Source organism: Hyphopichia burtonii (genome assembly GCF_001661395.1).
Source record: "Hyphopichia burtonii NRRL Y-1933 unplaced genomic scaffold HYPBUscaffold_5, whole genome shotgun sequence".
NCBI classification, from domain to species: domain Eukaryota; kingdom Fungi; phylum Ascomycota; class Pichiomycetes; order Serinales; family Debaryomycetaceae; genus Hyphopichia; species Hyphopichia burtonii.
The window spans coordinates 882,027-909,915 of record NW_017963732.1 but is presented as its reverse complement, the minus strand read 5'-3'; the positions used below and the strand labels follow the sequence as shown (position 1 = coordinate 909,915).

The 27,889-nt window shown below is 38.0% G+C and overlaps 19 protein-coding genes across 19 annotated transcripts; 5 read left to right on the top strand and 14 right to left on the bottom strand.

The window, feature by feature from the left end:
- Window positions 1-28: 28 nt before the first annotated feature.
- On the bottom strand, window positions 29-1,492 carry HYPBUDRAFT_157838 (arginyltransferase; the record flags this gene model as incomplete). Its single annotated transcript, XM_020222312.1, has 1 exon — window positions 29-1,492. The coding sequence occupies one exon, from the start codon at window positions 1,490-1,492 to the stop codon at window positions 29-31; it is 1,464 nt and encodes a 487-aa protein (XP_020075783.1).
- A 184-nt stretch (window positions 1,493-1,676) lies between these two features.
- Window positions 1,677-2,900, top strand: HYPBUDRAFT_110646 (transcription factor IIF subunit; the record flags this gene model as incomplete). Its single annotated transcript, XM_020218775.1, has 1 exon — window positions 1,677-2,900. The coding sequence occupies one exon, from the start codon at window positions 1,677-1,679 to the stop codon at window positions 2,898-2,900; it is 1,224 nt and encodes a 407-aa protein (XP_020075782.1).
- Window positions 2,901-2,989: 89 nt separating this feature from the next.
- On the bottom strand, window positions 2,990-3,452 carry RPL38 (60S ribosomal protein eL38; the record flags this gene model as incomplete). Its single annotated transcript, XM_020222572.1, has 2 exons — window positions 2,990-3,220; window positions 3,447-3,452. 2 exons carry the CDS (start codon window positions 3,450-3,452, stop codon window positions 2,990-2,992), a joined length of 237 nt encoding a protein of 78 aa, XP_020075781.1.
- A 232-nt stretch (window positions 3,453-3,684) lies between these two features.
- On the bottom strand, window positions 3,685-4,683 carry HYPBUDRAFT_153426 (mRNA splicing protein; the record flags this gene model as incomplete). The annotated part of the gene is made up of 1 exon (XM_020221543.1): window positions 3,685-4,683. A coding segment is annotated over exon 1 (806 nt), but the record flags the coding sequence as incomplete, so codon positions are not given.
- A 262-nt stretch (window positions 4,684-4,945) lies between these two features.
- On the top strand, window positions 4,946-6,586 carry HYPBUDRAFT_7096 (peroxisome biogenesis protein; the record flags this gene model as incomplete). The annotated part of the gene is made up of 1 exon (XM_020223632.1): window positions 4,946-6,586. The coding sequence occupies one exon, from the start codon at window positions 4,946-4,948 to the stop codon at window positions 6,584-6,586; it is 1,641 nt and encodes a 546-aa protein (XP_020075779.1).
- Window positions 6,587-6,827: 241 nt separating this feature from the next.
- On the top strand, window positions 6,828-7,814 carry HYPBUDRAFT_153425 (uncharacterized protein). The gene has a single exon (XM_020221542.1). The coding sequence runs from the start codon at window positions 6,889-6,891 to the stop codon at window positions 7,798-7,800; it is 912 nt and encodes a 303-aa protein (XP_020075778.1). The 5' UTR covers window positions 6,828-6,888; the 3' UTR covers window positions 7,801-7,814.
- Window positions 7,815-7,878: 64 nt separating this feature from the next.
- On the bottom strand, window positions 7,879-8,914 carry HYPBUDRAFT_167658 (uncharacterized protein; the record flags this gene model as incomplete). Its single annotated transcript, XM_020222777.1, has 1 exon — window positions 7,879-8,914. The coding sequence occupies exon 1, from the start codon at window positions 8,881-8,883 to the stop codon at window positions 7,879-7,881; it is 1,005 nt and encodes a 334-aa protein (XP_020075777.1). The 5' UTR covers window positions 8,884-8,914.
- Window positions 8,915-9,440: 526 nt separating this feature from the next.
- HYPBUDRAFT_153424 (uncharacterized protein) lies at window positions 9,441-10,371 on the bottom strand (the record flags this gene model as incomplete). The annotated part of the gene is made up of 1 exon (XM_020221541.1): window positions 9,441-10,371. The coding sequence occupies one exon, from the start codon at window positions 10,366-10,368 to the stop codon at window positions 9,445-9,447; it is 924 nt and encodes a 307-aa protein (XP_020075776.1). The 3' UTR covers window positions 9,441-9,444.
- An 896-nt stretch (window positions 10,372-11,267) lies between these two features.
- On the bottom strand, window positions 11,268-12,383 carry HYPBUDRAFT_111496 (putative cystathionine beta-lyase; the record flags this gene model as incomplete). Its single annotated transcript, XM_020218834.1, has 1 exon — window positions 11,268-12,383. One exon carries the CDS (start codon window positions 12,381-12,383, stop codon window positions 11,268-11,270), a length of 1,116 nt encoding a protein of 371 aa, XP_020075775.1.
- Window positions 12,384-12,863: 480 nt separating this feature from the next.
- HYPBUDRAFT_157831 (U2-type spliceosomal complex subunit) lies at window positions 12,864-13,790 on the top strand (the record flags this gene model as incomplete). The annotated part of the gene is made up of 2 exons (XM_020222311.1): window positions 12,864-13,660; window positions 13,715-13,790. 2 exons carry the CDS (start codon window positions 12,864-12,866, stop codon window positions 13,788-13,790), a joined length of 873 nt encoding a protein of 290 aa, XP_020075774.1.
- Window positions 13,791-13,850: 60 nt separating this feature from the next.
- CYB5 (Cyb5p) lies at window positions 13,851-14,222 on the bottom strand (the record flags this gene model as incomplete). The annotated part of the gene is made up of 1 exon (XM_020222310.1): window positions 13,851-14,222. The coding sequence occupies one exon, from the start codon at window positions 14,220-14,222 to the stop codon at window positions 13,851-13,853; it is 372 nt and encodes a 123-aa protein (XP_020075773.1).
- Window positions 14,223-15,159: 937 nt separating this feature from the next.
- On the bottom strand, window positions 15,160-15,906 carry NOP15 (rRNA-binding ribosome biosynthesis protein; the record flags this gene model as incomplete). The annotated part of the gene is made up of 1 exon (XM_020220217.1): window positions 15,160-15,906. The coding sequence occupies one exon, from the start codon at window positions 15,904-15,906 to the stop codon at window positions 15,160-15,162; it is 747 nt and encodes a 248-aa protein (XP_020075772.1).
- Window positions 15,907-16,040: 134 nt separating this feature from the next.
- HYPBUDRAFT_242321 (nucleotide diphosphatase) lies at window positions 16,041-17,182 on the bottom strand (the record flags this gene model as incomplete). The annotated part of the gene is made up of 1 exon (XM_020223294.1): window positions 16,041-17,182. The coding sequence occupies exon 1, from the start codon at window positions 16,680-16,682 to the stop codon at window positions 16,041-16,043; it is 642 nt and encodes a 213-aa protein (XP_020075771.1). The 5' UTR covers window positions 16,683-17,182.
- On the bottom strand, window positions 16,939-18,868 carry HYPBUDRAFT_126557 (transcription factor TFIIIC subunit; the record flags this gene model as incomplete). Its single annotated transcript, XM_020219359.1, has 2 exons — window positions 16,939-17,887; window positions 17,981-18,868. 2 exons carry the CDS (start codon window positions 18,866-18,868, stop codon window positions 17,291-17,293), a joined length of 1,485 nt encoding a protein of 494 aa, XP_020075770.1. The 3' UTR covers window positions 16,939-17,290.
- Window positions 18,869-19,124: 256 nt separating this feature from the next.
- On the bottom strand, window positions 19,125-20,534 carry LAT1 (dihydrolipoyllysine-residue acetyltransferase; the record flags this gene model as incomplete). The annotated part of the gene is made up of 1 exon (XM_020222309.1): window positions 19,125-20,534. One exon carries the CDS (start codon window positions 20,532-20,534, stop codon window positions 19,125-19,127), a length of 1,410 nt encoding a protein of 469 aa, XP_020075769.1.
- A 326-nt stretch (window positions 20,535-20,860) lies between these two features.
- Window positions 20,861-21,965, bottom strand: RNH35 (ribonuclease H2 catalytic subunit). The gene has a single exon (XM_020221540.1). The coding sequence runs from the start codon at window positions 21,889-21,891 to the stop codon at window positions 20,929-20,931; it is 963 nt and encodes a 320-aa protein (XP_020075768.1). The 5' UTR covers window positions 21,892-21,965; the 3' UTR covers window positions 20,861-20,928.
- A 130-nt stretch (window positions 21,966-22,095) lies between these two features.
- On the bottom strand, window positions 22,096-23,016 carry HYPBUDRAFT_7085 (flavin adenine dinucleotide transporter; the record flags this gene model as incomplete). Its single annotated transcript, XM_020223631.1, has 1 exon — window positions 22,096-23,016. The coding sequence occupies one exon, from the start codon at window positions 23,014-23,016 to the stop codon at window positions 22,096-22,098; it is 921 nt and encodes a 306-aa protein (XP_020075767.1).
- A 561-nt stretch (window positions 23,017-23,577) lies between these two features.
- TOM7 (Tom7p) lies at window positions 23,578-23,766 on the bottom strand (the record flags this gene model as incomplete). The annotated part of the gene is made up of 1 exon (XM_020218819.1): window positions 23,578-23,766. The coding sequence occupies one exon, from the start codon at window positions 23,764-23,766 to the stop codon at window positions 23,578-23,580; it is 189 nt and encodes a 62-aa protein (XP_020075766.1).
- A 255-nt stretch (window positions 23,767-24,021) lies between these two features.
- HYPBUDRAFT_162571 (phosphatidylinositol-3-/phosphoinositide 5-phosphatase) lies at window positions 24,022-27,783 on the top strand (the record flags this gene model as incomplete). The annotated part of the gene is made up of 2 exons (XM_020222571.1): window positions 24,022-24,061; window positions 24,233-27,783. 2 exons carry the CDS (start codon window positions 24,022-24,024, stop codon window positions 27,727-27,729), a joined length of 3,537 nt encoding a protein of 1,178 aa, XP_020075765.1. The 3' UTR covers window positions 27,730-27,783.
- Window positions 27,784-27,889: the final 106 nt, after the last annotated feature.

Here is a 27,889-nt window from a genome sequence, read left to right as displayed (position 1 = left end):
TACAAAGTCATTCGAGTTTCGGCCTGCACTAAATAAGAATGATTGAATTTTCAATTTTGGCAATACCGAAAAGACGGATGAATTGAATGATCATCTTACGTCCAATTGGAGTCAAGTCTTTCAATCTCGTTGATCCAAATGATCCGTGGGACATCGAGAAGACGGTGACTTTTAATTTTTCGTGAATGGTACCATTTTCCGTCATTTCTAGTATTTGCCAAACCGGAGTTACTCCTGGCACTACCAACGGTAAGTCATCTGGGGTCAAGTCTGAAAGCTTGAGTTTATGCTGGAGGAGTTTGTATGCGGTTTCTGCTTCGTGGTGGGTATTTGAATCGAATCCGTATACCAATTCACTTATATCTCTGATCAGGGATTCGTTTTTGAATCGACTGGTTGCTAATGATTTGGGGTGGCCGGTGTTTTGTAATGCAAATTCTCGGTGAAGGGTATCTGGAGTATCTTTAGAAGTGCCGCATACAAACAATTTTCCATCTTTCATGTAGTCACTTACTTGGGGTATAGGGAAATATACTTCATTGGCTAAATCGAGGATTTCACCGCCGAATTTCAGCTTATACTTCATTTTGTCACAATCGTCGATATAATAACCCAAATAGTAGTAGCCCAAATTCAATTCATGGCACATTTGTATTTCTCTCAACCCTGATAAGGTCCCCAAGGACAAATTTGCGTAATCGGGATCCCAAATGAAATAAATCGAAGAGATACCAGTTGGTAAGAAATCGAGTACCGAGATCGCAATGAGTTTATCGTCCAAATAGTAGCACTCGTGGGTAGGTCCGATTCGTTTGTTTTCTTGCAATTGTGGTGATTGTCCTATTTTTGGCCAATTCTCCACCCATCCATTCAATAAACCCCATTGTGCTTTTGTTCCTTCAATTTCCTCCTGATGAAATGGAGTATCGCATAAAAACCGGTCAAAAGACTGCTCATTCAAGTCTTCGGGATCATCGTTATGCACTCGGATCTGATACTTTTTATAAAGTTCATATTTCTCTTTAGTGAAATTGGATGGACCAAACACCGTTTTGAATTTCGTTGATTTTTGCTCGGCTTCAATCAATGACTTTAAGTCAAACTTGGAATTCTTCTGATCTCTTTCATCATCGCCGTCTGAAATGGCCCTAATAAACCTATTAACCGTTTGTCTATGCATTTTCAAGATTTTCAAGTTGTTTAAGTCAGTTCTTATAGTATATAATCGACAGCAGTTTCTAAGCAAATCGGGCTTGTAAAGAAAAGTCCCTGACCTTCTGTATCCTTGATTAATGAATTCATCGTACTGTTCACAGGTCATCTGTTCTACTGAAACACCAATGGTGATTGAAGAGCTTTCACCAGATTTTTCAGCCCCAGTTCGTTGGCTCTCTAATGCTTGGGGGAATTGTTTCTTCCCATGACAATACCCACAATCACTACTCTTAATGTAATAGGGTCTACTTATAATAAGGCCGGTTTCTAGAGACATGGTCGAGTTGGTGCCAGTTCTTCTTCAATCAACCTTTGGATATTCAATTTTTGTATCGTGTTGGTGTGAATGTACGGGTGTGGGTATACTTTTTTTTGAATACTCATCCTTTTTTTTGCTTTCTTAAGGCCTTCAAAAAGTATTAGTAAAAGGGTTCTTATCGATCCATTATAACAGCAATAGAATGAGCAGTTCTATAGGCGCATCACCTAGTAAAGTTAAACAAGAAGGCACAAGTATAGTAGACGAAAAAAGACCCACAACCAAGAATAAAAGTAACGTTAAAAAGGAAAAAGCCAATGATATAGACCATGGGGAAGAGAATCGAGAGGAAGGAGACGCTGATCATGCTATATTATCGGACCCAGAAGATTATTTAGAGGAAGATGAGAGTCTAGATATGAATTTGAGCAATGGGAATCAAAAGATTTGGTTAGTTAAATTGCCACGATATTTGGCAGAAAAATGGTCCAAGACGGATGAATTAGAAGGCAAACAATTGGGGAGTGTTAAGATCAAACAAGGAGGGGGTCCCAATTCCAAATTACAAGTGAAATTAGAGCTTAATAATGAACTGATGCAAAACGATGATCTGATTCCAAGAGAATATGATTTATCAGTGTTAAATACACAAGTTAAAAATTCATATGTTTTCAGTGAAGAAAATTTAAAGAAATTCAAACAGGAACTTACAGAAGTGGCTGAAATGCCCGAGCAACCTCAATTACCATCTCTTGATAAGAAGAAGGATGAAAAGAAGCCGTTTAAATTCTTCCGAGTTCAAAAAAGTAGAATGGGGGTTGATGGGAAACCCATCAGAAAATATGTACCATTTGTTAAGACCATTCCTAAAAAGACTCGATTAGTTGGTAAGATATGTCATGATTGTCAAATAATACCATCTAAAACTGATTCAAGGTACAGTGAAGTTGTTATGAAAAGACAAACTATTCAACAAGCCAAACCAAGACCAAAAGTGACCTTATTAGAAGAAATTCCTGGGGTTATACAATCGAATGCCGGTCCCTCAATCAAGGGGAATAACACTTCGGTGTTCTTAAAATCCAATCCTGTTAAGGGTAAGAATGGTGAAGGTAGAGCCATTAGAATGCCCAAGAAGGATTTATTAGATTTATTATTTAGATTATTCGAAGAATATGAATATTGGTCAATGAAAGGATTAAAAGAACGTACTAGACAGCCCGAAAGTTATTTAAAAGAATCTTTAGATTCAATTGCTAATTTAATTAAAAAGGGTCCATATACTTCCAAGTATAATTTAAAACCGGAATATAGAAGATTAAGAGATGCCGAAAGAGCGGCAAGATTGGGTTTAGATACTAACGAAGATGATAAAGATGATGATAAAGAAGATGAAGATGATGTTGAAATGGAAGACGTTGTATAAATTTATAATAATACATGATTTAGTTTAAATTTTTAAATTTTTTATTAATTTAATATGTATACATAAAGAAAGATGTTTTAACATTAAATTTAAAGTTGTTCAACTTTCAAGGTTGGTGGTAAAGATTGTTGTAATTTCTTAGCTTTAGCGGCATCGTTAACAACTAAAGTGTATTGATATCTAGAACCTCTAACCTTGAATTTGGTTTGTTTAACTTTTTTACCGTTTAAGTTTAAAGCTTTGTTGGTTTTAACAACGGCAGATTTGATGTCTGCTCTTCTGGTTAATTCAACGAATTTTTTGATATCTTTAATTTCACGCTATATTAATTGTTAGTATACTAATCCATGATCCAAGGTCAATTCAATCTTTCGCTTCGTCTTCACATCAAACTCCTTCCTCCTTCGATTCTTTCGCTTTCTTTCATCTTGTTTCATCTTCTTTCATCTTCTTTCATCTTGTTTCATCTTCTTTCATCTTGTTTCATCAACCACCCAAACACAGCTACTTTCTTGACCTCATTCTCCCGGTATATCTTGTACATACAGCCATCTTTAATGTTAATAGTAGGTTGGTATCAAAATAGGTGTAGTAGTTAAAAGGAGTTTTTCAATTCTTTTTTTTTTCACTACTGAACTTCCCGTGAGATTTTGTTAGTGAATTTTTCGTTTCGCATTTTTGCCCATCGCCAAATGCGCCAGGGCTGAGCCCTCGATGCGAGCACGTGACGCACGTCAATATAATTATATATAACTATCTATACATACATCTATTCATGTCTATTCATTGCTATTCATTTCTATTAATATATATCCATACATAGTTATACAGTTATACACCCGCACGAGCTGTTGAGTCGAAGGTGATCAATCTTTTGATTGCGGTTATCCAGCGTCTTGTGTTGTCGTCAATCATTATATTAGCAGCCATCTGCTTGTTCTCCCCGGTTATCTTCAGAGAAGCACTTCTGGCATGGATACCGATGCTTTTGACCCCAATGGGCCAGGCCACGTTGCCAATGCTTAGTTTCATGTAGTTTTCATTTGCCTTGTTGTAATCATGCTGTTGCAAATAGTAGAAAATGGTGGCCAACGATATTAACATGTCCTGTTTGAGTTTATGGCTGCGTAGCTTGTATAAGAGTTTCACCAAATCCCGTTTGGTTTCGAAGAGAAGCTGCTGCTGGCGTTGCAGCTGGTCCGGGTCGACCAATTTCTGAGTATGGTTATCCCAGTCGTGAATCAATTTCTTAATATGCACTCGAAGTTGTAAGTATATCTTTGGGTGTTGTTCGATATCGGTGATTTGTTGGATATCGATCATGGGGTCGACTGCCTCTTCCATGTCCAATTGTTTCTGGTACCGATCGTTTCGTTCTTTATTCCGAAGGAGGATATCGATTTTCTTAATCTTATCAATTTTGCTTAGTTCTTCACTGTATTCGTTGAATTGCACGAGTGTTTCGTCCAACTTGGACTCGCTAATGTCATTTAATCGATCTTGATCTTGATCTTTCTGATCTTGATCTTCCTTTTGATCTTCCTTTTCCTCTTTTTCCTCTTTTGCCTCTTTTTCCTCTTTTTGATCCTCTTTTTGTTCTTTTTCATTTACTTCTTTTTCGGTTTCAGTTACTCCTTCATTTATATCATCATCTAGACGCCTTTTCGGAGCAGCACTGGCCCGCTTCTTGTCTATCTCCTTCGATAGGAGACTGGCAAAATTCATCCCTTGACGTCTAACCGAGGACACTCGTAAAGTTTGACATGGATTTGAAGTCGTACCGAAGGAACAAAGAACCAGCAAAAAAAAAAAAAAAAGAGAGCGAAAGAAGGAGAAAGAAATGAACAAGCCAACCCCATAAATTGATTAGAAGATACTCTTCATAGAAGTTACTCAATAGGCTGGTAACATTAGAAATCATCGGTGCCAGATCTCCGGGCGTATTTTGTTGAGTAGTGAATCTTTTAGTTCCAATTGCATCCAGAAGTTTGCGTTAAAAGACCCTGAAAATCACAAGATCACTATCGGAATCTTAGTTGATTAACATGTCTAATAAGAATGGGGTCTCTGAACCCGTGGTTACAGAACCCAATTCAACTTTGGAACCATCAACCAAAAAAAGTCATTCGAGAAATAGCTCTCTGACCAATATACCACAATCACCAGCTTCCACTGGTAATACCGATAAAGAAGATGGTTCAACCACAGAAGTTAGAGCCCAATTTACCGACGAAAGTCTTGTTGAAAACAATGATATTTCTTTACTTAATAAGACAAAACCACAAACATCTCCACTATTATCTTCAACACCACCAACCGTGGCCAAATCTTTAATCAAAGCATATCCATATTTGCTTATTGTTAATAAGATTCTTTCAATAGTGACCTGGACTAATGATGATTATTGGGTCAACTTGATAATCCTTAGTTTCTTTGCATTTAGTGTATTGTACTTTGAAAGTTTGGTAACTTGGTTTGGTCATTTAATTGTGGTTGCTATAATTACTTTATATGCTTTACTTAATAAAAGAATTGTGGAAGAGACCAATTTACATCCCACTTTAGATGATGTGGTTCAAGCTTTAACTACTACTTGTATTAAAGCAGATATTTTGCTTACTCCAATTACTTCACTTTCTTTAACTGTTTATGATATTAAAAGATTACTTTTCACAACCGTTTTCTTAACTCCAATCTATTTGATTATTACCTTTTTAATGATTACTCCAAGAACAATCTTATTGCTAGCAGGTATTTACATTTTCACTTATCACTCAACTTACCTGAGAGTTACTCGTAAAATGTTATGGAAAATTAAATTAGCAAGACTCTTATGTTTTTACTTAACTGGTTTGGATTTCTCTCAAGCTAGAAATCATTCATTATTTGCAGCTGCTTTTGCTAAAGTTCAAAAAAATAATAACTTAATTAATCCTTTAAATAAATCAGATGCTTCAAATAAACCAGTTAGATTCACTTATGTCATATATGAAAATCAAAGACGTTGGTTAGGTATTGGTTGGACTTCTAATTTACTTTCTTATGAAAGAACTCCTTGGACCGATGAATTCTTAAATGAATCTTCTTCAATCGAATCTTTCCAATTACCAAATCCTGAAAATAATAAATATTCTTTTGGTCAACAAGGCTCAAATCAACTTTCTCTCACCGGGGCAAGATGGAGATGGGTAGATAAAACTTGGAGATTGGATTTAACTAATGACGGTGCCATTACTCTACCAAATAGTAAACGCTCTAAAACTACTGCAAATCCAAGCTCAGATGAAGGTTTCATCTATTCGGATAATACTTGGAAAAAACCTTCAACCGATGACTCTTACTCTAAATATACTAGAAGAAGAAGATGGATTAGAACTGCTGAATTGGTCTTTGATAATTCGGCTCCTACTACTAGTGAAAGTATCTCTCCAACTTCTTCAAGATTTAGTGATGATGCCAGTGTTTCAAGCTCTGGAAGTACTACCTCTATCTCAGAAGATTCTAAATCAAGAAAAAGAAAAAGCTTAAGGTTTGCTGAACCTGATAAACCAGATTTACAAGACCTATCCATCGATGAAAATGGTGAAGATGACGAAGACGTTGCTACTCTAAAAGAATCTCAGGTCGAACCACTCGCTTCTCAACAAGCTCCTTTATCCCAACCTCTCGATAAAAAAGTGAGCTAACCTTTGTATATCTCCCCATATTGTATTCTTTATTCTTAACTTACAACTGTAGTCTCTGTCGCTGTACTCCATATCGCTGTACTCCGATGTTAAACTCTCGGAGATGGCCCTATGGCCTTGTTGCAGCATTGCGAAAACTCCTATAAAAAAAAAAAAAAAAAAGAGGGTTCGGTGATCTCCGAAGAAGATGCTTTTGCGATAAGACCTTTTATCTAAATGAAAAATCCTATATAAAGAGCAGGAATCATCCCTTCCAGTAGCACCAATTTCAATATTCTATAAGCATAACAACTTATTCAGCGATGTCACAATTATTAGAATCCTCCTACGGTAAAGCAAACGTCAAATTCCTCAAAGTTAAGAAGAATCCAAGCAATCCAACTGAGCAAGAAGTCTTAGAAGCTAATGTTCAAGTTTTATTAAGAGGTGGTTTTGATGTTTCCTATACTAAAGCCGATAACTCTCCAATTGTTCCTACCGATACTGTTAAGAACACTATCTTGGTTGAAGCTAAGAAAACTGATGTCTGGCCAATTGAACGTTTTGCTGCTCATTTAGCTAAACATTTTTCATCTAAATATGCTCATGTTATGGGGGTTGAAGTCAATATTGTTCAAGCAAAATGGTCTCGTTTCAATGTCAATGATGCTCCTCATCCTCATTCTTTCAAACACGAAGGTCCAGAAACTAGAAGAGTGTTTTTGGATTACTGTAAAAGAAAGGATAAATTGGTTGTTAAATCGTCTATTAAAGACTTAACCGTTTTGAAATCAACTGGTTCCATGTTTTACGGTTATAATGTATGTGATTACACTACTTTGAAACCAACCAAAGATCGTATTTTATCCACCGATGTTGACGCTTCTTGGACTTATAGCAGTAAAGCTTTATCAAACTTTGAAGATGTTTTCAAACAAGCTGATGCTGGCTTATTTGATAAAACCTACGAAAATGCTAGAAAAGTTACCTTGGACTTGTTTGCTCTCGAAAACTCTGCATCTGTTCAAGCTACCATGTATAACATGTCTCATAAGATTTTAGAATTGGTTCCAGAAGTTGAAAATGTTACTTACATTTTACCTAACAAACATTACATTTTATTCAATTTCGAATGGAAAGGTATCAAGGATAATTCTGAATTATTCTACCCATCCCCAGATCCAAATGGTTTAATCAAGAGTACTGTCGGTAGAAAAGAATCCGCTAAATTGTAGATGTATATAATGGCATATAATGTATGAGTTTTTAATGTATATTTGAATAAAAATACAAATGTGTAATAATACAGAAGGTCACGAAACTTTAGTGACTTTAATACTGGCTGGAATATTAGAAAACAACTCAGTATCAGATGAAGATAAACTTAATTTTTCCAAACAAACTGGATACTTGATATCCTTAGATAAACCAACACTCAACAATGAAAGTGACGTGAGTTTTTTATATTGAGTAATATTGGCTTTTTTCAAGTTAATATAGCAGTCCTTTAAATTCAATGTTTCAAGAGTTGAAAATGTTTTGGGAAGGAAATTTTCGAAACCATTGCATGATTTCAAAGTCAATTCTTTGAGTTTAGGAAATGAAGGGTATCCGCCTTTTTCAATTGTGCAATTAGCTAATGTCAATATTTCAACATTACTAGGAATATGCTTCAAGTTAACACTGACTCCTGAAAGATGAACAGTGGTACTTGGTTCTGGATAATAATAGTGAACCAATTTTTTTCCGGTTGATTCTGGGGTTTTATTTGCAATGGTGAAGTTTGTTAAGCCATTTGAAAAATCAGTAACGGTGTAGGCAATTTTATCTTGCCCGGTTTTAATTTTAGAAACTATTTGTTTAAATAGTTTTTCAACTTTAGGAAAACCAATTTTAGGAGTGATTTTACAAGAAAGATTTAAATTGAACTTGTTAGAAACTCCCTTTTTGTTGACTAATTCAACTAAAGCCCGAAGGGTTTCGAAATCACATTTATTGTTCAAATCCAAGCTTAAGCTTATTTCTCGTGGGATATAACTAACATAACCTGACGCAAGGTATCGGAAGAATTCAGTTAATGAGCCATAAGATAAGTCGGTATATAAAGATTCTTGTTTGATTGAGATTTCCCCAAAGTTTTCCTTGAGAGAGTGAAAGTAGATACCATCTCTTGTTAGTCTATCTATTAAGGAAAAATGAAGTTCACTACCTTTAGAAGCAGCCATAAGAGTGGCTGCAAGTAGATTCAAGGGGAGTTTTTCCACCAAGTCGAGTTGTAATTGCAAGGGTAAGTCGTAAACAGTAGCAAAAGTAGTCATACTGAGTATAAAATAAAGAATAGGCAAACAAAAGAGATATTGGGGAAATGGTAGATATTTATACTACAGGGAACCTATTTGTACCCAAGTCCAAACTATCAGTTTCCGTCAGGGTCTTATTTTTAGAAGTTGAGTTGCTGCAAAAAAAAAAATTTTAGAAACTTTTTCACTTTTTTGCAGCAAACCCTGGCTATTTATAGATACCCAAGCCCCCACTTGGTAAAAAACTCAGTAAATAATAGATTAGAGAAGCTGGTAGAACGAAGAAGATAACGGAATATCCAAGGATAGTGGCTGCTCTTGGGTAAACGTTTTTGTTGTGTTTGTGAGTACACTTTATTGTAAAAAAATCCAAAATTTTTACAAAAAAGAACGAATACTTTACAAATAGTGAATAAAACAAACAATTGCATTGACTATAGAAGGAAAATCATTAAAGGAGTAAGTATCATTAAAGAAAGATAATAAAGGAATGCATAACCGAATAAGATCGATAGAGATCAATTAAAGCAATAACGAGAGAATTGAAAAATGAATGACAGGACACTAATACTAGTGAATTTAAAGAGTACGTTCATCAACAACTTTTAAAGCAATACCAGTACCACCAGTACAGCCATTGTTAGCCAAGGAGAACTTGTTGTCACCAGAAGGACAAGCAGACCAGTTATCTTTACCATTGTAGGTTAAGTGACCATCTTTAATTTTGAAACCTTTAGAAGGAGCTTGACGACCGAAAGGAGCAACGTTACCGAATTCACCGGTTTTTGGATCAACGTAGATTCCTTTTTGATCTTGATCGTATAAGGTACCATCGGATCTTAAGGTTAAAGTGACATCTTTACCTTCGTCACCACCAACGGAGAAGACATGAGGATGAGAATCGACTTTTTTGATGGCAGCGTATTGGAATTTAGAACCAGTGTGAATAGAAACAACCCCGAATTGGTATTCATTTTTCTGGTCAACAGCCCAAGTTGGTTCAGAAGCTTTAGTGGTTTTGGAGTCCTTTTTAGCATCTTTAGTAGTGGCAGTCGAAGTAGATGGGTAAACGTTATCAACGTCTTTGATACCGGAGACTAAGATACCAACTCCAAGGTTATCAGAAGCACTGGCGATATTTAAATCTTTAGATTTGGTGTTAACACTGAATTGTTGTTTGTTATCGTAAGTAAGGGAAGAAAGACCATTGCCGGAAGAAGAAGAGGTAAGGGCAAATTTCTTGTCGGCCTTGTCACTTTCAACAAGGTTTTTGTTTGAATCTAAAGAAATGTATTTTTTGGTTTTAGCATCAACCAAAGATTTATCATCGTTCAAGATGAATTCAACTTGGTCACCTTTATTAAGAGTGATTGAGTTACCGGACTTGGTGACCGATGCATATTGGTAGTCAGAACCAGAATGGGTTGAGACAGCACCAAAAGATTTAGCAGCAGCAGCAATGGCAATTAAAGTGGAAATAGAGAAAACAGTAGAGAATTGCATTTTGTAGTTATTTGGTTGAGTTGTTTGTAATGATGAAACGAAATTACAATGATAATTGATGGAATCAATTGTCAATTTATATTCTTTGCTTTTTTTGCAGACAATTGCTTCAAAATACGTATGAAGGCTTACCAAGAGGCATTTCCCCAAGCCTATTAAAAGATTAATCCACAAGAACGCATATAAACAACAACACTACTCTAATGTAAGGCAAGGTATTAATAGCATCACAAAATATGTCATCACGGTTACTCAAAGTCAAAGTACCCCAAAGGAAAACGGCAAACTCTCACCTCAAATGACCTTTTTGGCACCGGGACCAAACCATCAGATCCCCCAAATTTAGAGTCCTCGGGTGGTTCCCGACATAACTGTACCTAATTTCACTTTCTGATGATATTGAGCCACTAGCGGATTACGAGGTCGTATTCTTACAAATCAATAAGAGGTTGTAATGCAACCTTTCCGAACCACTCAATTGTTTAAATTCTATTTCCTTTGACGTATTTTTTTCTGTTTTGTTGATGTTTCTAAATTTAATGTGATCTTTTTTTTTTTCTTTTGTTAGGCGTTTTTGCTAACAAAACAAAAAAAAAACACTGAAATGGGGCTTCTTTGCATATCAGATGCGATGGGCCGATCTGTCAAACGAGGATTACATCATAGCTGCAGAGCAGGAGACTTATGAAGAGAGGGAAGAAAGCCGGGGACAGGGGTCATGAAGCAGGTTCTTCAACGGCATTGAGGTGTTGTTGGTATTACCCCAGCAAACGAATGGTGTTGTGGTTTCTATTAATACCGTAGAGGGGATGAAACATTGTCATTAAAAATCAAGAGATTGTTTATTGCTAAGAGAAAATGGTATACGAATGTCTATTGTGAAAGACGGAGCAACATGATTATTGGGACAATGCTTGGATTAAATCGTTGAGTAGGTCATCGGAATTTTCAATACCAATACTAATTCTTAGGATATCCGGAGCTACTGTGGCATCACTTAAGGCTCTCCATTCAATCAAGCTTTCGACGCCTCCCAAACTAGTAGCGTGTTCGAAAAAGTTCAATTTTGAAGGTAATCTTTTAGCGAAATCTTCACTTTTAACCTTGATTGAAAACACCGGAGTATGAGCAGTAACCTGGGTTGCGATATAGGAGTCTTTTTGTAAAGAGCCATGAACGATTTCCACCAAGTCCGGGAACTGACCGATGTTTTGCGAAAGATATTCAACTATTCTAGTGGCTGATCTAGATTGCTGTAAAACTCTTAGTTCGAGGGTTTTCAAACTTCTTATTAAGAGGGCAGATTCTAAATTGCCGATATTAGACCCTAAGAAGACTCGATCGTTGAGAAGCTGGTTTTTAATCTCACGATCTTGGGTAACTAGCACCCCGGCCAATAAATCGCTATGACCACCAAAATATTTGGTGGCAGAATGCATTACAATATCCGCTCCGTGTTGGAAAGGATCTTGAAGCGGAGGGGGAGCAAAAGTAGAATCAACCATTAGGAGGGCTCCATATTTATGTGCCTTTTCTGCATAATATGAAATATCAAAATAAGTTCCATCGGGATTAACTGGAGTTTCTAAATGAACGATATCTCCCTTTTGCAACACCGAAAAGTCATCATCGAGTCCGATTTGCACAAGGCCCTGGTTCCTCTTGAAAATATCAACTATTCCATGGCACCCATGGTACCCCTTACCAATGGCAATGGTACGAGGATTGAAGAGCGTCAACGCAGCGAAAAAGGCCGAAAGTCCAGAATTATACACCACACTGTGTCCCTTGACAATAGGACCAAGCAACGCTTCTACACTATTTGAACCAGGATGGGCCAACCGGGAGTATATTGGGGTATCGTCGATATTTTCTTTATTATCAGCAGCCTTGACCAATTCGTCCGGGTTGGACGAATACCTAAACGTCGTGGAGACATTGATTGGTGGGATAACGTCAGGAACCCGCTTCAAGTGGTCTGCGGCGTGAATAGCGTTGGTGGAAAGTCCAGTCATGTTTGCTTTATTCGTATCTAATTGGAAAATAGGATACTGGGATCTTATATAAGGGAGTTTAATGGTTTTTCGTTGCGAAGCTCGCAATTAGTCATAAGAAAGCGCAATACCAGCCATACCCATATAGCCATATTCACCCATACCAACACTACTCATTCTACACTGATCCCTTTGGCAATGGGAATAGTTGATTTGCAGCTTACGGACTCCCTTGAGCAGAGGCTGGAACGGTCGTTTTTTCTTCTTTACTCGTTTATGAGTTTCTGAACTAACGCCACACCTTAGCCAACCACGCAACCAATCACACGCTACGTTGCCTTCTACCTGAATAGCAGATACTGTTCCCACCGTACCAGGAGGAGAGACGGTGTAGATGTTGCAAAAGGATGAAGAAGAAACCCCGTCATCACACGACCGTGCAAAAAAAGATCAAAAGATGAACCGAATTGAAGTACTTCACCTAATGGCCAAGGTGGCAGAATGATTATTGGGTCGGTAGAGATAGATGATGGCGTTGAGTTCTACGAGTTTCTAGAGGTGGAGCGAGGGGCCAGTTTAGAACAGATCAAAAGACAGTACCGTCGGAAAGCGCTCCAGTACCATCCGGATAAGAATCCGAGTGAAGAAGCCAAAAGGAAGTTCAACCAGCTTTCGATAATATACGAGATTCTCAGTAATGAAGAGCTACGGAAACGGTACGACGAATGGAGGTTTCAGGAAGAGGCGCCGATAACAAGCGGCGACGGTAAACGAAACCAATTTCAAGAAGAATTGAAGAAACGGGAGCGAGTCCACCGGGATTCGACAAGAGTGTACGACGAAGTCAATAAAGAATACGTTAACAAGAACGTATTCAACAATAAGGTTGAATTGTTGAGAGAAGAAGGAATCAGATTGCGCCGATTGGAAGAAGGAACCAAAGCAAGGAAGAACCATCTTAGCTATAAGGAGATGAGGATTCCGCGATACCATTACGTGAAGAGCGGACCCCTTAGCCATGGGGCCCGAGTCACCTGGAAACATAAACCCGAGTTGAAAGGACAGTTTAATGAAGAAGTACTTGGAGAAATCATGGGCCAATTTGGCAAGGTGACAAGTGCGCAGATTATTGATGATAGCGGGCAAAATCGCTACGATTCAGGAGTGGTTGAATTCGAAGAGTTCAATAGCTATCAAACAGCGATAAACCACGATTATCAAAGCGCCAAACTCTGGGACGGAACCCCAGTTCGAAAACTCGCCAGTTTACTTCGAGGCTGTAGACCAACGCGGATAGCGTACGATAACGAGAAAGTTAACCAGTTAATGGACTCGATTCCGAGCGATTACAGATTCAACGAACCATCGTCGGGGATCCTAGGAGAGTATTTAGATTCGATGGTTGCAAAACAACTTAATAATCTCTAATGTATTAAAATTATAAATAAATAAAGGATACTAATACTAATGTAAGAATAACATAATGAATTATTGGTTTAAGAAAAAGTATGCACCAGCAGCTAAAGCAAATATAATAGCACCAATCAAAGGCATGGATAATCCACCTTCTTCAGCAACAGCACTGGCAGTTTTGGCGTCTTTGACAACCCCCCCTTCGACTTTACCAATAAGCAACCCTTTCAAGATCTCATGGGCATCGTCAGAATGGCCAATATCTTCAAATGCTTCGGTGGCATCAGTACCAGCAACATCAACAACAACTTCTTCTCCACCAGGATGTTCATCAATATATGGACTCACATCGTAGACTCTACCGTTGTAAACAATCCATAAATCGGATGCAGTATTATGTTCAGCAACTTCTTCAGCTTTGATAACCCTTAATTCTTCTTCGGACATGGCACTATCACGTATACTATCTGTTCTCGAGTAAATAAAGATTTATGTATATATATATATATATATTAAATTTTTCGCTTTTGTTGTGCTCTTTAATTTTTTTTTTTTTTTTTTTGGCTTTCGCTGAAACTTTTGTATACGACAACACGAATGAGACGATTTTAACTGTCTTCCACTGATGGAAAATCAAATGGAAAATCAAATGGAAAATCGAATGGAAAATCGAATGGAGAGGATTGTGGTGTTATAAGACTCTGCGTGGAAAAGGGATTGCACATGAGAGTATCTCCCAGTCTAGTTAAGTTTTCCCCTCTGACTTTGAGATCTAATCTATTAATCCCAGGGAACTTCTCTGCCGGTGTTCATGTGAATTACCACTGATAACACTGTGACTTTTGATCTTTGTTTGTTTGAAGCCAATCATTTTCGATTCAAAGGTAATCAGGGCCCGTACACCCGGCAGCGGGATCCCTTATACCAAAGGGGTAAAAATGTGCTGGGGTGATAAGCACTGGAGTTGCAAAAGGTGTTTTGCAACTTGGTACGGTACAGGGCATTACAAGTGGTTGAACAGATGTTTATACTATTTTACATGCCTATGAACTTACAAGTATAATTGCTTCAATCACAACTATAATTGTTTCAATCACAACTATAATTGCTTCAATCACAAGTATAATTGTTTCAATCACAAGTATAATTGCTTCAATCACAACTATAATTGTTTCAATCACAACTATAATTGTTTCAATTACAACTATACCTGATTTCAATAATTGAATTCGATACTTGATTTCAATCACAACTATAATTGTTTCAATTACAACTATACCTGATTTCAATAATTGAATTCGATACTTGATTTCAATCACAACTATAATTGTTTCAATTACAACTATACCTGATTTCAATAATTGAATTCGATACTTGATTTCAATTACAAACTATAATTGATTCCTTTGGTCTTTAAGTTTTCACTTCTAGACTGTTTACGGGAATTGAACCCGTCTTGCAATTTATCCCATTCATCTTGACTTTTCAAGTTGTTGTGCTTGTTGATTAACTTTTGCTGCCATTGGTTAGCTCTGAATTTACGGTCACGGTCTCCAATGAATAAATTCTTTTTTGGTTCTTCGATAACTTGCACTTTTAATAAATGCCCATAGATCAAATAATTATTCATGGTTTCTGCCGCAATCTTGGCAACGTCGTAGTGTTTGAATTGAATGTATCCATAATGTTTTGATGCTCCCGATTTTTTATTTCTTGATATTCTCAATCTCTCGATATCGCCAAATTGGCTGAAGTATTTCTTCATTTCAAACTCTTCAAATCCTTTGGGGATTCTCCCAATATATATGATTCCTTTCTTTTCTTGTTTGGCATCTTTACTTTGTTTATCTTGTTTTTTGTTGGTCGTAAGATTGACGGAATGGCCTCCCTTATTTTGTTCTTCTTCTTCGTCTTCACTAGATAACCCTTCTATGTCGTCGTCGCTTTCTTCAGACAATTCTTCCTCGCTCCCTTCGCTTTCTTGCTCAATTTGTAAGTCGGCTTCGATTTCGTCAACCGATCTCTCCTCCTTGTGGGTTTTGTTATCAGCACCATCACCTTGGTTCACCTTATCAACAGTCTTATTGTCAACCTTACCAGACTTAGCTGGATTACCTTGCTTCTTAGCCATCTTATTCTTTATTCACTAAACTATATCAATACCTCCAGTAGTAGTTTTTTTTAAAATTTTCATGAGAAGCTCATCTCAGTTTTTTTTCTTTTGGATTTTTTTTTTTTGGTGTGTGTGGTGTGCGGGTGTTTTCTTCATACAGGAACCAAATCATCCATCAACTTCAAGGTTTTGGCAACCGGTAAGCCAACAACATTGAAATAGTCGCCTTCCATGCCCTTGAAGAGCAAGCTGCCCTTTTCCTGGTATTTGAATCCTCCAGCGGCCTCAAGAGCTTCTCCCAGAGATACATAGCTTTGCAAAAAAGCATCATCTAGTGACTCGTTGAACTTCAAATGGGTCACCTCGGTATCATTCACACTATTGGTCACTGTTCCTTGGCTGACTAGGAAAAAATGAACACTGGTAAGAACCGATAGTTGGCCCACCTGGCGATACTTCTTAAGCCATTCCAATTGGACTTTGGGGGTCGATGGTTTCTCGAGTATTTCGTCTCCACATAGTACTACGGTATCGGAACTCATAACAACATAGCGTCCGGTCTTCAATTGGTCAATCACCGCTTGCGCTTTATGCTTTGCCGTCAAGCTTACATACTCACTGGCGCTAACATCGGTTTTCTGTAAGTTTTCTTCAAAGTTTGATCCAATCACCAAGATCTTCTCCTCGGGGATTCCAAGATTGGTTAGAAGAATCTGTTTTCTGCGGGGCGATGTCAGCGCAAGGACAAACTGGGACCGAGAGAACAATCGTTCGTATAAGGGCGGGTTAAACATATTGGATAAATAAAGGTGGATACGGTTTTAATTACTCAACTTTTTGATTTGATTTCTTCTCAAATTAAATCTGGTGTACGGGTGGAAGAAAGCTTTTGCAACCGTCGTTCAGTCAGAGGGCCAGTCTTCTGCCCTTTAGCTGATTCTATTGATATCTAGGCTAATCTTGATTATCAATATGCTCTACGATATTTACTTTTCTAACAGTGATCCCATATCGAATCTTTCAGGAATATATAACTACAGATTTGTTATTGCAGCAATTGATAATCTATTCGTGAGTTATCTTATGTATCCCAGTTCCAAGCACCATTGTCTCTATGGCCACGAACAATGTACGGCACCTAATTCATGACAGAAAGTATCACAGTGAGCAGCTAGTCAGGCCCCGGTACCAGTATATTATAGGGTCCGTTCGAGAAACTTGATCATTATGAATTATAGCTTAGAGTAATGATATAATTTTATAGTTCTTGATACACAAAAGACAAGGCATTAAAAGATTGACGGTGGCTCCAACCATCTTTTCGAATATTTTGATTTTGGAAGTAATACGACTCTAGTTGCAAATACAAATACAATTTACTATACATAATATACACCGCCAACTAGGACATTTCGACATCCACATCGGGGGTCTTAGATTGGTTTTTGGCACTCACTGCTTTCATTGCTTTTCTGAAGAAGGCCGTTTGGGCAAAACCTTCCTGCTTACCTTGCGGTGAATCAGGAGTTTTATCTTTTTCTGCTTTGGCGTTAATTTTTACGTTGGGGTCACCAACTAAATGTTCATTAACTTTCCCAATTAATTCTCCGTATTCATCAAAGATAAGATCGGTTCCAACTAGTCTTGCCCAATTGGTTTGATAGATTTGATTGTCGACAATTGACAGCTGATTCACAACGTATGGATCATCTTCGTTATTACTTAATCCATATGAAGTATTATTACTAAGTTTAATTAATGGATGATCCCCATCTAGATTGGTGAATTGGAATTGTGAGCCTGCACTAATCATATTACGTTGGGACAAAGGAGTGCTTTTATTCTTTGCCGATGACAGTGATGCTGCAGTTGATGCTTGTTTATCATTTAGCCTTGTTGGTTTACCCCTTGAAGTATCATTAGATGCATTTGAATTTTCTGCTCCCAGCTCAAAAATATTATGATTAAGCCATGGAATATCAACTGTCAAAAAAATATCCTATTCTAAAGTTAGTATACAATGATAATCAATGAAATATACATTAGTCTATAAAACAATGATTTTTTTTATAAAAGAACTCTATTAACGTACCTCATATTCAATATTAGAATTACCTTTACTCTCTTCATCAGTACCAGCAGCAGTTTCTGTTACTGGAGTAGGTTCTTTCTCTTTAGCCTTTTTCTCAGCTTCTTTTCTTTCAGCTTCTTCTTTTCTAGCTTTAATATCTTCATCGGAACCAGCTTCGAAAGCAGAATGGAAAGTCCAATTCATTTCTTCACCATCAGTTAAAAACTCACAGTTACCATTCATTCTTAAATCCCATCTATCACCATCTTTAACGTATTTATCAATTGAACAAGCACCAGCCCTAAGATAAGTACCATCATTATCAATTTGTTGGAAAACATCATCGAATCCCAACAAGGACATACCCAAAGCGATCTTAGTAGCTGCATGGCTAACAATCAAAACATTTTCATACTCAGGATATTTTGATTCAAAAACTGGGATAAATTTAGACCAAAACAATTTACATCTATTAAAAATATCTTCTTCGGTTTCACCACTCAAATCAGGCACGACACCAACGGTATCATCACGGTGCCAAACTTCCTTGGTGGTTAATTTAGGGAAGAATTGTCCTAATTGTTCATAATCAGCTGGTGCTGGAATAACTCCACGATTTTTTTTATACCATTCACCACAACCACGTTCAATAGCGATGTCCAAATCCAACATTTCTGCAATTGGATGGGCAGTCTCAACACAACGATAGAACGGCGAGGTCAAAATGTATTGTGGTTTATCTGCAGTTGGAAGTGAAGTGATATAAGCAGCCAATTGTTTAGCTTGATCAACCCCATGTGGTGCTAATGGAGGATCACTGTCTATACCAGTAGGGTTAGGTGGATGTGGAGGAGGAAGCCAATTGGCTCTGTAGCCATGTCTGGCAATATATATTTGCTTAATAGTCATTATCTGGTGGAAGATTAAAGTCAAAGAAGAAGTAAGGATTTTGTTTATATAAATACAAAAAAAAGTTCATCATGAGATTCGACTAATTGAAAAAAAAAAATGGCGTTGAGTGACGGAGTGCGAATATTACGGTTATCAGTTTATAAATTTTTATTACGTTTTTATATAAGGGTTTGATTAGGTTATATGTATGTACATATAGGCAATAGTGAATAGTTGGTAAAGTACAGACAGGTTATAAGGGAGATGAAGGAACTTAAAGTAAGAATTCCAAAGGATTTTCGACAATCTTTTTAACTTCTCTAATGAATTCACCACCTTTAGCACCGTCAATGACTCTATGATCGAAAGTACCGGTGATGGTGATGACATCTTCAAAGACAAAACCTTGTTCGTTAACAGAAGAAGGAACAGCTTTTTTGTCGACGGTACCAATGGCAAAGATGGAAGATTGAGGAGGGTTAATGATTGAAGTGAAAGCATTAACTGCGTTATTCATACCCAAGTTAGAGATACAGATGGTACCACCTTGGTATTCTTCAGGAGATAATTTACCAGCTTTAGCCTTTTTACCTAATTCTTTAATTTCTTTAGAGATTTCAATTAAACCTCTAGCATGAGCATTTTTAACGATTGGGGTGATTAAACCGGTTGGGGTTGCAACAGCAACAGAAACATCAACGGTGTTATATTGTCTAATGATACCTTGATCACCTAACCAATGAGAATTGGCTTCAGGGACTCTTAAAGAGGCTAAAGCTAAAGCTTTAATTAATAAATCATTAACGGATAATTTATATCTATCTTCAGCAGAAGCATTTAAAGCTTGACGTAATTTCAATAATTTAGAAACAGTAATTTGAGATTGAACAATATAAGATGGATTAGAAGTAGTTGATTCTAATAATCTTGAAGCAATAACTTTTCTCATTTTAGTTAATGGAATATCTTCAAAAGCAGCAGCAGTTGGAGCAGTGGCAGCAACTGGGGATTCAGCAGCTTCTGGTTTATAATTTTCAACATCTTTAGCAACAATTCTACCATTTGGACCAGTACCTTTAATTTGTTTTAAAGAGATACCTTTATCTAAAGCAATAGTTTTAGCTAATGGGGATGCAATGATTCTATCAGTAACTGGTTTAGAAGGAGCAGAAGAGGCTGGAGCAGAAGAACCACCAGTTGGAGCAGATGGGGCTGGAGTATCTTTCTTTTCTTCTTCTTTTGGTGCAGCAGCCGGTTCTGGAGCACCACCAGCATCGGCAGCAGTGAAATTTTCAAAAGCTGCAACATCAGCTTGGTCTTCAACGAAAACTGCAATTGGAGTACCAACTGGTAAGTCTTTAGCACCTTCATCAACTAAAATTTTGGCTAAATAACCATCATCTTGAAATTCAAAATCCATTGAAGCTTTATCGGTTTCAATTTCTGCAATTGGTTCACCTACAGATAATTGATCACCAACTTTTTTGGACCAGGCTGCAATACCACCTTCAGTCATGGTTGGAGAAAGTGCTGGCATATTAATCACAGTATGACTTGGAAATTTACCGGATGAATAAAGACGGGCTAATTGTAATGATGAAATGGTTTGAAAACGAGCAACACGAGGAGCATTAGCACGGAGTGCTGTGGCAGAAGCTCTGGTGGCAGCGAACAAAGCAGACATGGTGATTAACTTGAATGATTTGAAAAGAAGAAAACAAGTATCTTTCTAAAAAGTTTTCCAATATTTAGAATTGATATAATCTAATTATCAGTGTACCAATTCGCATCGATGTCCTCCGTTTTTTCCCTGTTTTTTTTGGTTTTCGGTGAAGTAAAAAAGATCCGGGGGGTTGGGTTTTCGGAGATTATCGTCCGAAATCCACTGGTGCACGGATGCATCGAAAGGGGGCATCAAGCAATTTACCGGAACTCTCCCGGAAGCGCCCTCGTAGGTATGCCACCTCATCCCTCGTAATTCGTACACAACATATATACTACCGGAACTGACGACAATTTAAATTTGCAACTTGTATTTATTTATGTGATGAGTTAGAGATAAAGGTTGAAGATGAAGGTTAAAGGTCGACGGAGCCCGACCCGTAGTAGGAGTTCAGAAAGGCTTCGTCTTTGCTGGCAAACAACGCCGACACGTCGTGGTACCCACTGTCTTTTACGCATTGGGCTTCGTAGATGACTGGGACTGCTTTATTACGTTCCAAACTGTCTTTGGCCGTCTGCCACAGAAACCTTATAAGGCCAAAGCACCACCCAAACACCGGGTCGACGTGGCTGTTCAACCACTTACTGGTATTAGGGTCTGAAGGGTAACCGGAGCCCAAGTTGGCTCCATGCAAGAGATTGGCGGTGAACCACTGCAAGTTCAAGTCACGAGTCACTTTTGCAACCACCGAGGCGGCACTGACTATTGGATATATGCTATCAGCTTTTTTGCAGACCGTGATTTCGGCTATTTCTGGGAACCATTTCCTCAATTTGGCTTGGTAGGTGGCAGGAGGACCCACGGTATCAACAAAGAGTTTTGTAATCTTGACGCCCTTATTAAGTGTCTGTCTGATCAACTCCATAGTCACATCATGCGCTTGTTCGTTTAAATTGTATGCTCCTCTGCCCATCACGTCCTGTAACATCCCGCTACTTATATCCTTAGCAGTCATGGTAGTGGTGGCCCACCCAACCTGCTTGAAAAGCTCTTCGTTGGTATTTTCCATTGCTTTGAAAAGCTCTTGTCTTTTCTCGTCCTTTAATGTCTTGGAATCAGCAAAACCGTATTTCTTCAACTCGTTCTGATAACTTGCCAAACAGTACGATATCCCGTAGACCATGGGCCCGAGCACTGGACCTCTTCCTGCCTCGTCCACCCCTAGCACAACCGGCTCATCTGATTCTTGGATTGCCTGCGGTATTTCGCTATGATATGTGGTGGAGTCGAACCTAAGTTTATTGTCGATGGTCTCGATCGATTGGGGGAGCCATATCCCGCTTTCCAACTTGGCCTTCTTAGCCGGTGGTTCACCCATTCTATCTAACTATAATACAGAAAACGTAACCGGTGTATCAGTCCAGTGGATGTCAACGATGAAGAGATAAACGCGTCTTCTGTTGGCTTTTGATTTTGATTTTGATTTTGATTTTGATTTTGATATTGATTTTTTTTTTTTTTGCAGTTTACGCTACAAATGAATTGCAAAAAACTCTACTATACATTAATAAATACATACCACCTAGGCTAAGTTGTTTTTCACCGACTCGTAGACCACGAAGGTAATGCAGGTTGCCGGTAATACCCGGAATATGTTGGCACTAATACCTTTATAGAAACCTCTCCACTGGCCTTCGTTTTTCCAGATGTTTTTACAAACACTCTGGATATTTCTGGGTTCTCCGGTTAAGTTGTAGTTCTGTAATCGGGACTTCACCACCTGGGACGGGTACATTACAGACATACTCAAGATCTTGCTTAGTGCCAGCGAATAGATGTACTGCTGGGTGCTAAGTTTCCGCTCATCACCAGTTTGAAACCAATTTTTCAAATGGTCATAGAAAGTAAATTGTAAACTTCCTTGGAATACCAGAAATAAACTGGGGATGGTACCTTTCCAGAAACTGAGTATTCCTTCCTTAGCATAGATTTGTTTAATCCCGTCCCAGATCGACTTATATGCGTTGGTTTCGGTTCGAGAAGTACCCAAAATCCTCGTTTTCAATACCCAGATGGGATTGGTTAGCAAAGACGTTGATATCCCGGCAAGTGAAGACAGAGCAAAGTAATTGACGGTTGCATTCGACGTCTTAATCATACCCTTGAATTCAGCGTACAACGTGAAATATAATGACCATGCAGAGATATTGCCCACTAGATTCGGGGTGAGTCCTCGGTAATACTGTCTGACAACGTAGGGGAGCCTGAAACGGCCATTGCTCTTCTTGTATTCAACAGCAGCAGACTCATGCACTCTTGCTATAACGTTTCTTAAAGCAAAGAATCTGGTCTTTGAAGTTTCCGACAGTAATTGTAATCGTATTTTGATCACATCTAGCGGATGCGTGAGTATAGTGGTGGAAAACCCAGCACTAAGTCCCGATAATACCTCGATCTGTCTCTTACTTAGACTAGGGGACTTACCAGCTTGGTCATAATTCATTGGCGTATATTGGAGGAAGCTACTTGTTAGTGGCATCGATTTTTTTTTTTTTCACTTCTCGCTTACTTTATCTTTGCTCTTTCAAAACCAAAACCAAGCACAACTTGAATAAACTACAACAAGAACGCTGCCACCACAGTCGGACGATGCTAGAGAGATTATTTCGAGATGGCAGCTGCAAGCTTGAGCAACAACGGCTCGAAAATGCCACCAGTTCCCCGGTATCTTCATTGTCTACAGTATGTCTTTAATGACCTACCCATCAGTGGCCACGGTTCGGTTAATCAGCGTTACTCTGTTCATACAATCAAATATTTTCTTGATAAAGGTGAAATATTGCCTGCTATTAAAGGTCGAATATTCCCACTAGTAATGGTCGAATATTCCCACTAGTAATGGTCGAATATTCCCACTAGTAAAGGTCGAATATTCCCACTAGTAAAGGTCAAATAATTCCTCATAGTAAAGTCAAATAATTCCTTATAGTAAGGTCAAATAATTCCTTATATTAAGGTGAAAACTATGTACATCATAAACAAAAAACATTAAAGATATCATTGCTTAAATAGAAGCTGGGATTGGAGTCAACAAGTTCATCAAATTTGGTTTTTCTGGAGCAGATTTCCAACCAACGTATAAAACAAATGGAATGAATCCGTAGTGAGCAATGACCTTGGAGTATTCCAAAACCTTGGTGATTCTTTCTTTGGATTCGTCAGACAAAGTGAATGTTAATCTGGATGGAGCCATGGCGGTTGTATAAGTTTGAATGATTATGTTAAAATGAATAAGTTAATGGAAAAGGACCAAATCTTCAACTTTTCAATTTTCAAAACGAAAATTTTTTGCTGGAGAGCATTTTCGTCCGATTACATAAGCGCACCCGATTATCACTAATAATCAGGAATTAGCATGCTTAGACCGTCGGTGCATACCCAGTGATAGGCCAATTATCGCGGGAGTTAGTCCGCTGGATACGTAGAGTCTTTTGGCACTGGCTTGGTTATGGCTTTACCGGTATTTGGGAGCGTAAAGATAGGGTCTTGTGATTAGAGGGAGGAATTAAAATAAAAGACCCATGCACCAGATACTTTTATATTCAGTTCCAGGAATACTGAAATTTTTTAAAAAGACAACATATCGATTTTGGTCTGATACCGCATATATCGAGAGCCTAGTCGATTCTAAGTTAATATTGGTACGGGAGCCATGAGAGTACTCTATAAGGAATATCCTCGTACAATTGCCATACAATCGGGATCGATTAGTCTATGTTTTCGACAAGTCAAGCTAAAGTCTAAATCCAATAATAAGAAAGCTGGTTCAGCAGTTGCAGTTGAAATAATTCCAAATGATCAGATCTCACAAGAAAATGGTTATAGAACATTGGTTAATAGAGAGGTTTCTGGTTGTTTGGGTTTGATCAATGTTGATCAGCAGATATTTCTTGCGGTCATAACTGGAGCCATTTCTAATATAGCAAGTCCTGTTAATTACGAAACCGTTGATAAGATTTACTCGGTTGATTTTGTTTCTTTAACCACCAATGAATGGGATTTTGCCAATTTGGATGCTAATGGGTATCCCATGGACACCGTAGAAGCGTCAACGGATGATTACGAGTATAGACAAGCTCATCCATGTCATGAATTAAAGAAACTCTTATCAAACGGTTCATTCTATTACTCGAATGATTTTGATTTGACTTCTTTATTACAAAACAGAGGGTTAGATAATTCTAAATTAAACGGTTCAGCATCGCCAAATTCAGCATCGAAAAAAGCGATCAACTTAGATCATTACCAACAAGAATATATGTGGAATTCTTTTATGATGGATGAACTTATTAAATTGAGATCTAATTTAGACGAGTTTTCGCAATCTTTGCTTAATGAAAGTGGGATCCTAACTACGGTTATTCGAGGTTTTGCGAAGACTGTCACTTTTGCATCATCCGGCGCTGCCATTACCATCATTTCTAAACAATCTTGGAAAAGAGCAGGTACGAGGTTCAATGCTCGTGGTATTGACGACAATGGGAACGTTGCTAACTATGTTGAAACCGAGTTCATCTATGATAATCCTTCGCAAAAGCTGATCTTTTCCTTCACTCAAATCAGAGGTTCAGTGCCAACTTTTTGGGAACAGGAAAGTACTCTTGTGAATCCAAAAATCTCTTTAACCAGATCTTTGGAAGCCACTCAACCTATTTTCAATAAGCATTTTGATGAAGTTTGCTCAAAGTATGGGGTCTGTCATATTGTTAATTTACTTTCCCGTACTAAACCGGCAGAGGTTCAAGTCCTGCGTCGTTATAAAGATTTATACCAACATTCAACTCATTTCGATGATATTGCATTTAGTGACTTTGACTTCCATCACGAAACTAAAGCCGCCGCCGGTGGGTTTTCTGGTGCTACGAAAATCCTTCCCTTACTATATGATTCTCTCGAAAGATTTGGCTGGTTTACCTATGATACCGAGCAAGCTGAAGTGATAACAAGACAAGATGGGGTATTTCGCGTTAACTGCTTGGATTGTTTAGATCGTACCAATTTAATTCAACAAGTCATTTGCCAATCGGTCGTGGAACATATAGTGAAAAATTACCTACAAGCAAATGGTGGCCCTGATGCAAGCTCTTATCGTGAGAGATTGGTCTTTGATGAAATTGCACATAAGCACAATGCTTTATGGGCTGATAATGGTGATGCTATCTCCCAAATCTATACAGGAACCAATGCCCTTAAATCATCATTTTCAAGATCTGGTAAAATGAATTTTGCTGGGGCATTATCCGATGTTACTAAATCAGTCTCGAGAATGTACCAAAATACTTTTATGGATTCGAAGAAACAATCAACTATGGATCTCATGTTAGGTTATGACGCTCAGTTTTCGACCCCTGTTAAAATTTATGATCCTATCAATGAATATGTTCATGATAAACTTAAACAGAGCTCTTCAACATTTACCACTCATGACAATATTAATATCTTTGTTGGTACTTTCAATGTCAACGCAGCAAGTCCTCTTAATAAAAATATGGAACTTACCAATTGGCTATTCCCACCAGAAAACTTGGATCATGGGTTACCAGATATTTTCGCTATTGGATTACAAGAATTAATCGAATTAAATGCCGGTTCAATTTTAAGCGCAGATAATTCTAAAGGTTCTCAATGGGCTGGCATATTAGAATCTCAATTAAATTCTCAGAACGAACCATATCTTCTTTTAAGAACAGAAGCAATTGCATCCATGTCATTATTTCTTTTTGTGAAAAAATCTCAAGTACATCATGTAACTCAAGTTGCTGGGTCTTCTAAGAAAACCGGTATGGGTGGTATAACAGCAAATAAAGGGGCTTGTGCTGTCAGATTTGAATTTGGTAACACTTCTTTTGCACTTGTAACTTCTCATTTGGCAGCAGGTGTAAATGCCATCGTTGAAAGATATAATGATTATCGTACAATTATTGATGGGCTCACCTTTACTAGGAACTATACTATCAAAGACCACGATAATATCATTTGGTTTGGTGATTTAAATTACCGTATCAACTTACAAAATGATCAATGCAGATACTTGATTGAAAATGGTGCGTTTGATGAGTTGTTTAGAATGGACCAACTTTTAATCGAGCTTCAAGAACCAAAAGATGGTGCATTTTTTGGTTTCAATGAAGGTAAAATCAAATTTTATCCAACTTATAAATATGATAAAGGTACTTCCAATTACGATACATCCGAAAAGCAAAGAGTTCCTTCTTGGACCGATCGTATTTTATATTTGCCCAATCAGGAAGATAGGAAAGACGCTTTGGTTCAGCTTAATTATAACTCAGTCATGGATATTTATGTGAGTGATCATAAACCAGTATACTCTACTTTTAATAGTCAAGTGAAATTCGTCGACGAGGAAAAGAAGCTCAAGTTAGCCAAAGAGTTATATAGATCTTATAAGAAGGAACATTCTACAGAAGGCGACGTTGTTTCCTTGATTGAGTTTGAGTCTGCTAGTTCAGCACCATCAAAGAAAACTTCTAATTCAAGCTTCTCTGCCGATACTTTATCTGAGATGAACTTGCTTGATGATCAGACTCCAGCCCCCAGACTACCTTCTCGACCAGCCACCTCTAACTTCAATCACCCAAGAAGAATCCCCCCACCACCATTAAGTCGCAAAGCAGTTACCGCTGTGTCGAATAATGGCAGCATGCCCGCTGCGACACCACGTAAATTACCACCACAACCTTCTTTCAGCTCAAACACTCCACCAGTTCCTCCACCAGCAAGAAAGGTCTCTGCTAGTTCACCAAAACCATTATCTCCAGATTCAACGTCATCTTCTTCAACTTCTGCAACATCAGCATCGGTCTCGCAACCGAAAGCCCCGCCATACAAACCAATGAAAGCACCAATTGGCTTTTCGTCCACCCCTCTTATTCCAAGTGCATCTAATTCCCCATCTTCCACCCCCAACGCTTCGTCATCATCTTTGCCCATACAAAACAACAATGGTCCCAAAAAGCCCTTGGTGCCAACGAAGCCTTCGGCATTGTCAGGGAAGAAAACGGGTGAACCTAGTGATTTAAGTCTGAACGACTCTGATAAAAATCGTCCTCCTCCACCACCTCCGAGATCTAGCACGAATACTCCCGTTCACGCAGCCAAAACTATGTCGGACTGGAAGCCGTTGGTTCCACAGTAGGATTCTTATTTATTTTTAACGATCCATGTAGAAGTATATACATATACATAAGACTATTTATCAATCAATCTTTTGGTGTAGAAAAATAATGTGCAGGATTATGGAGTGAAAAAAATCAAGCAGTTGAAGAGAAAAACACTCTATCTTGAAATAGGTACTT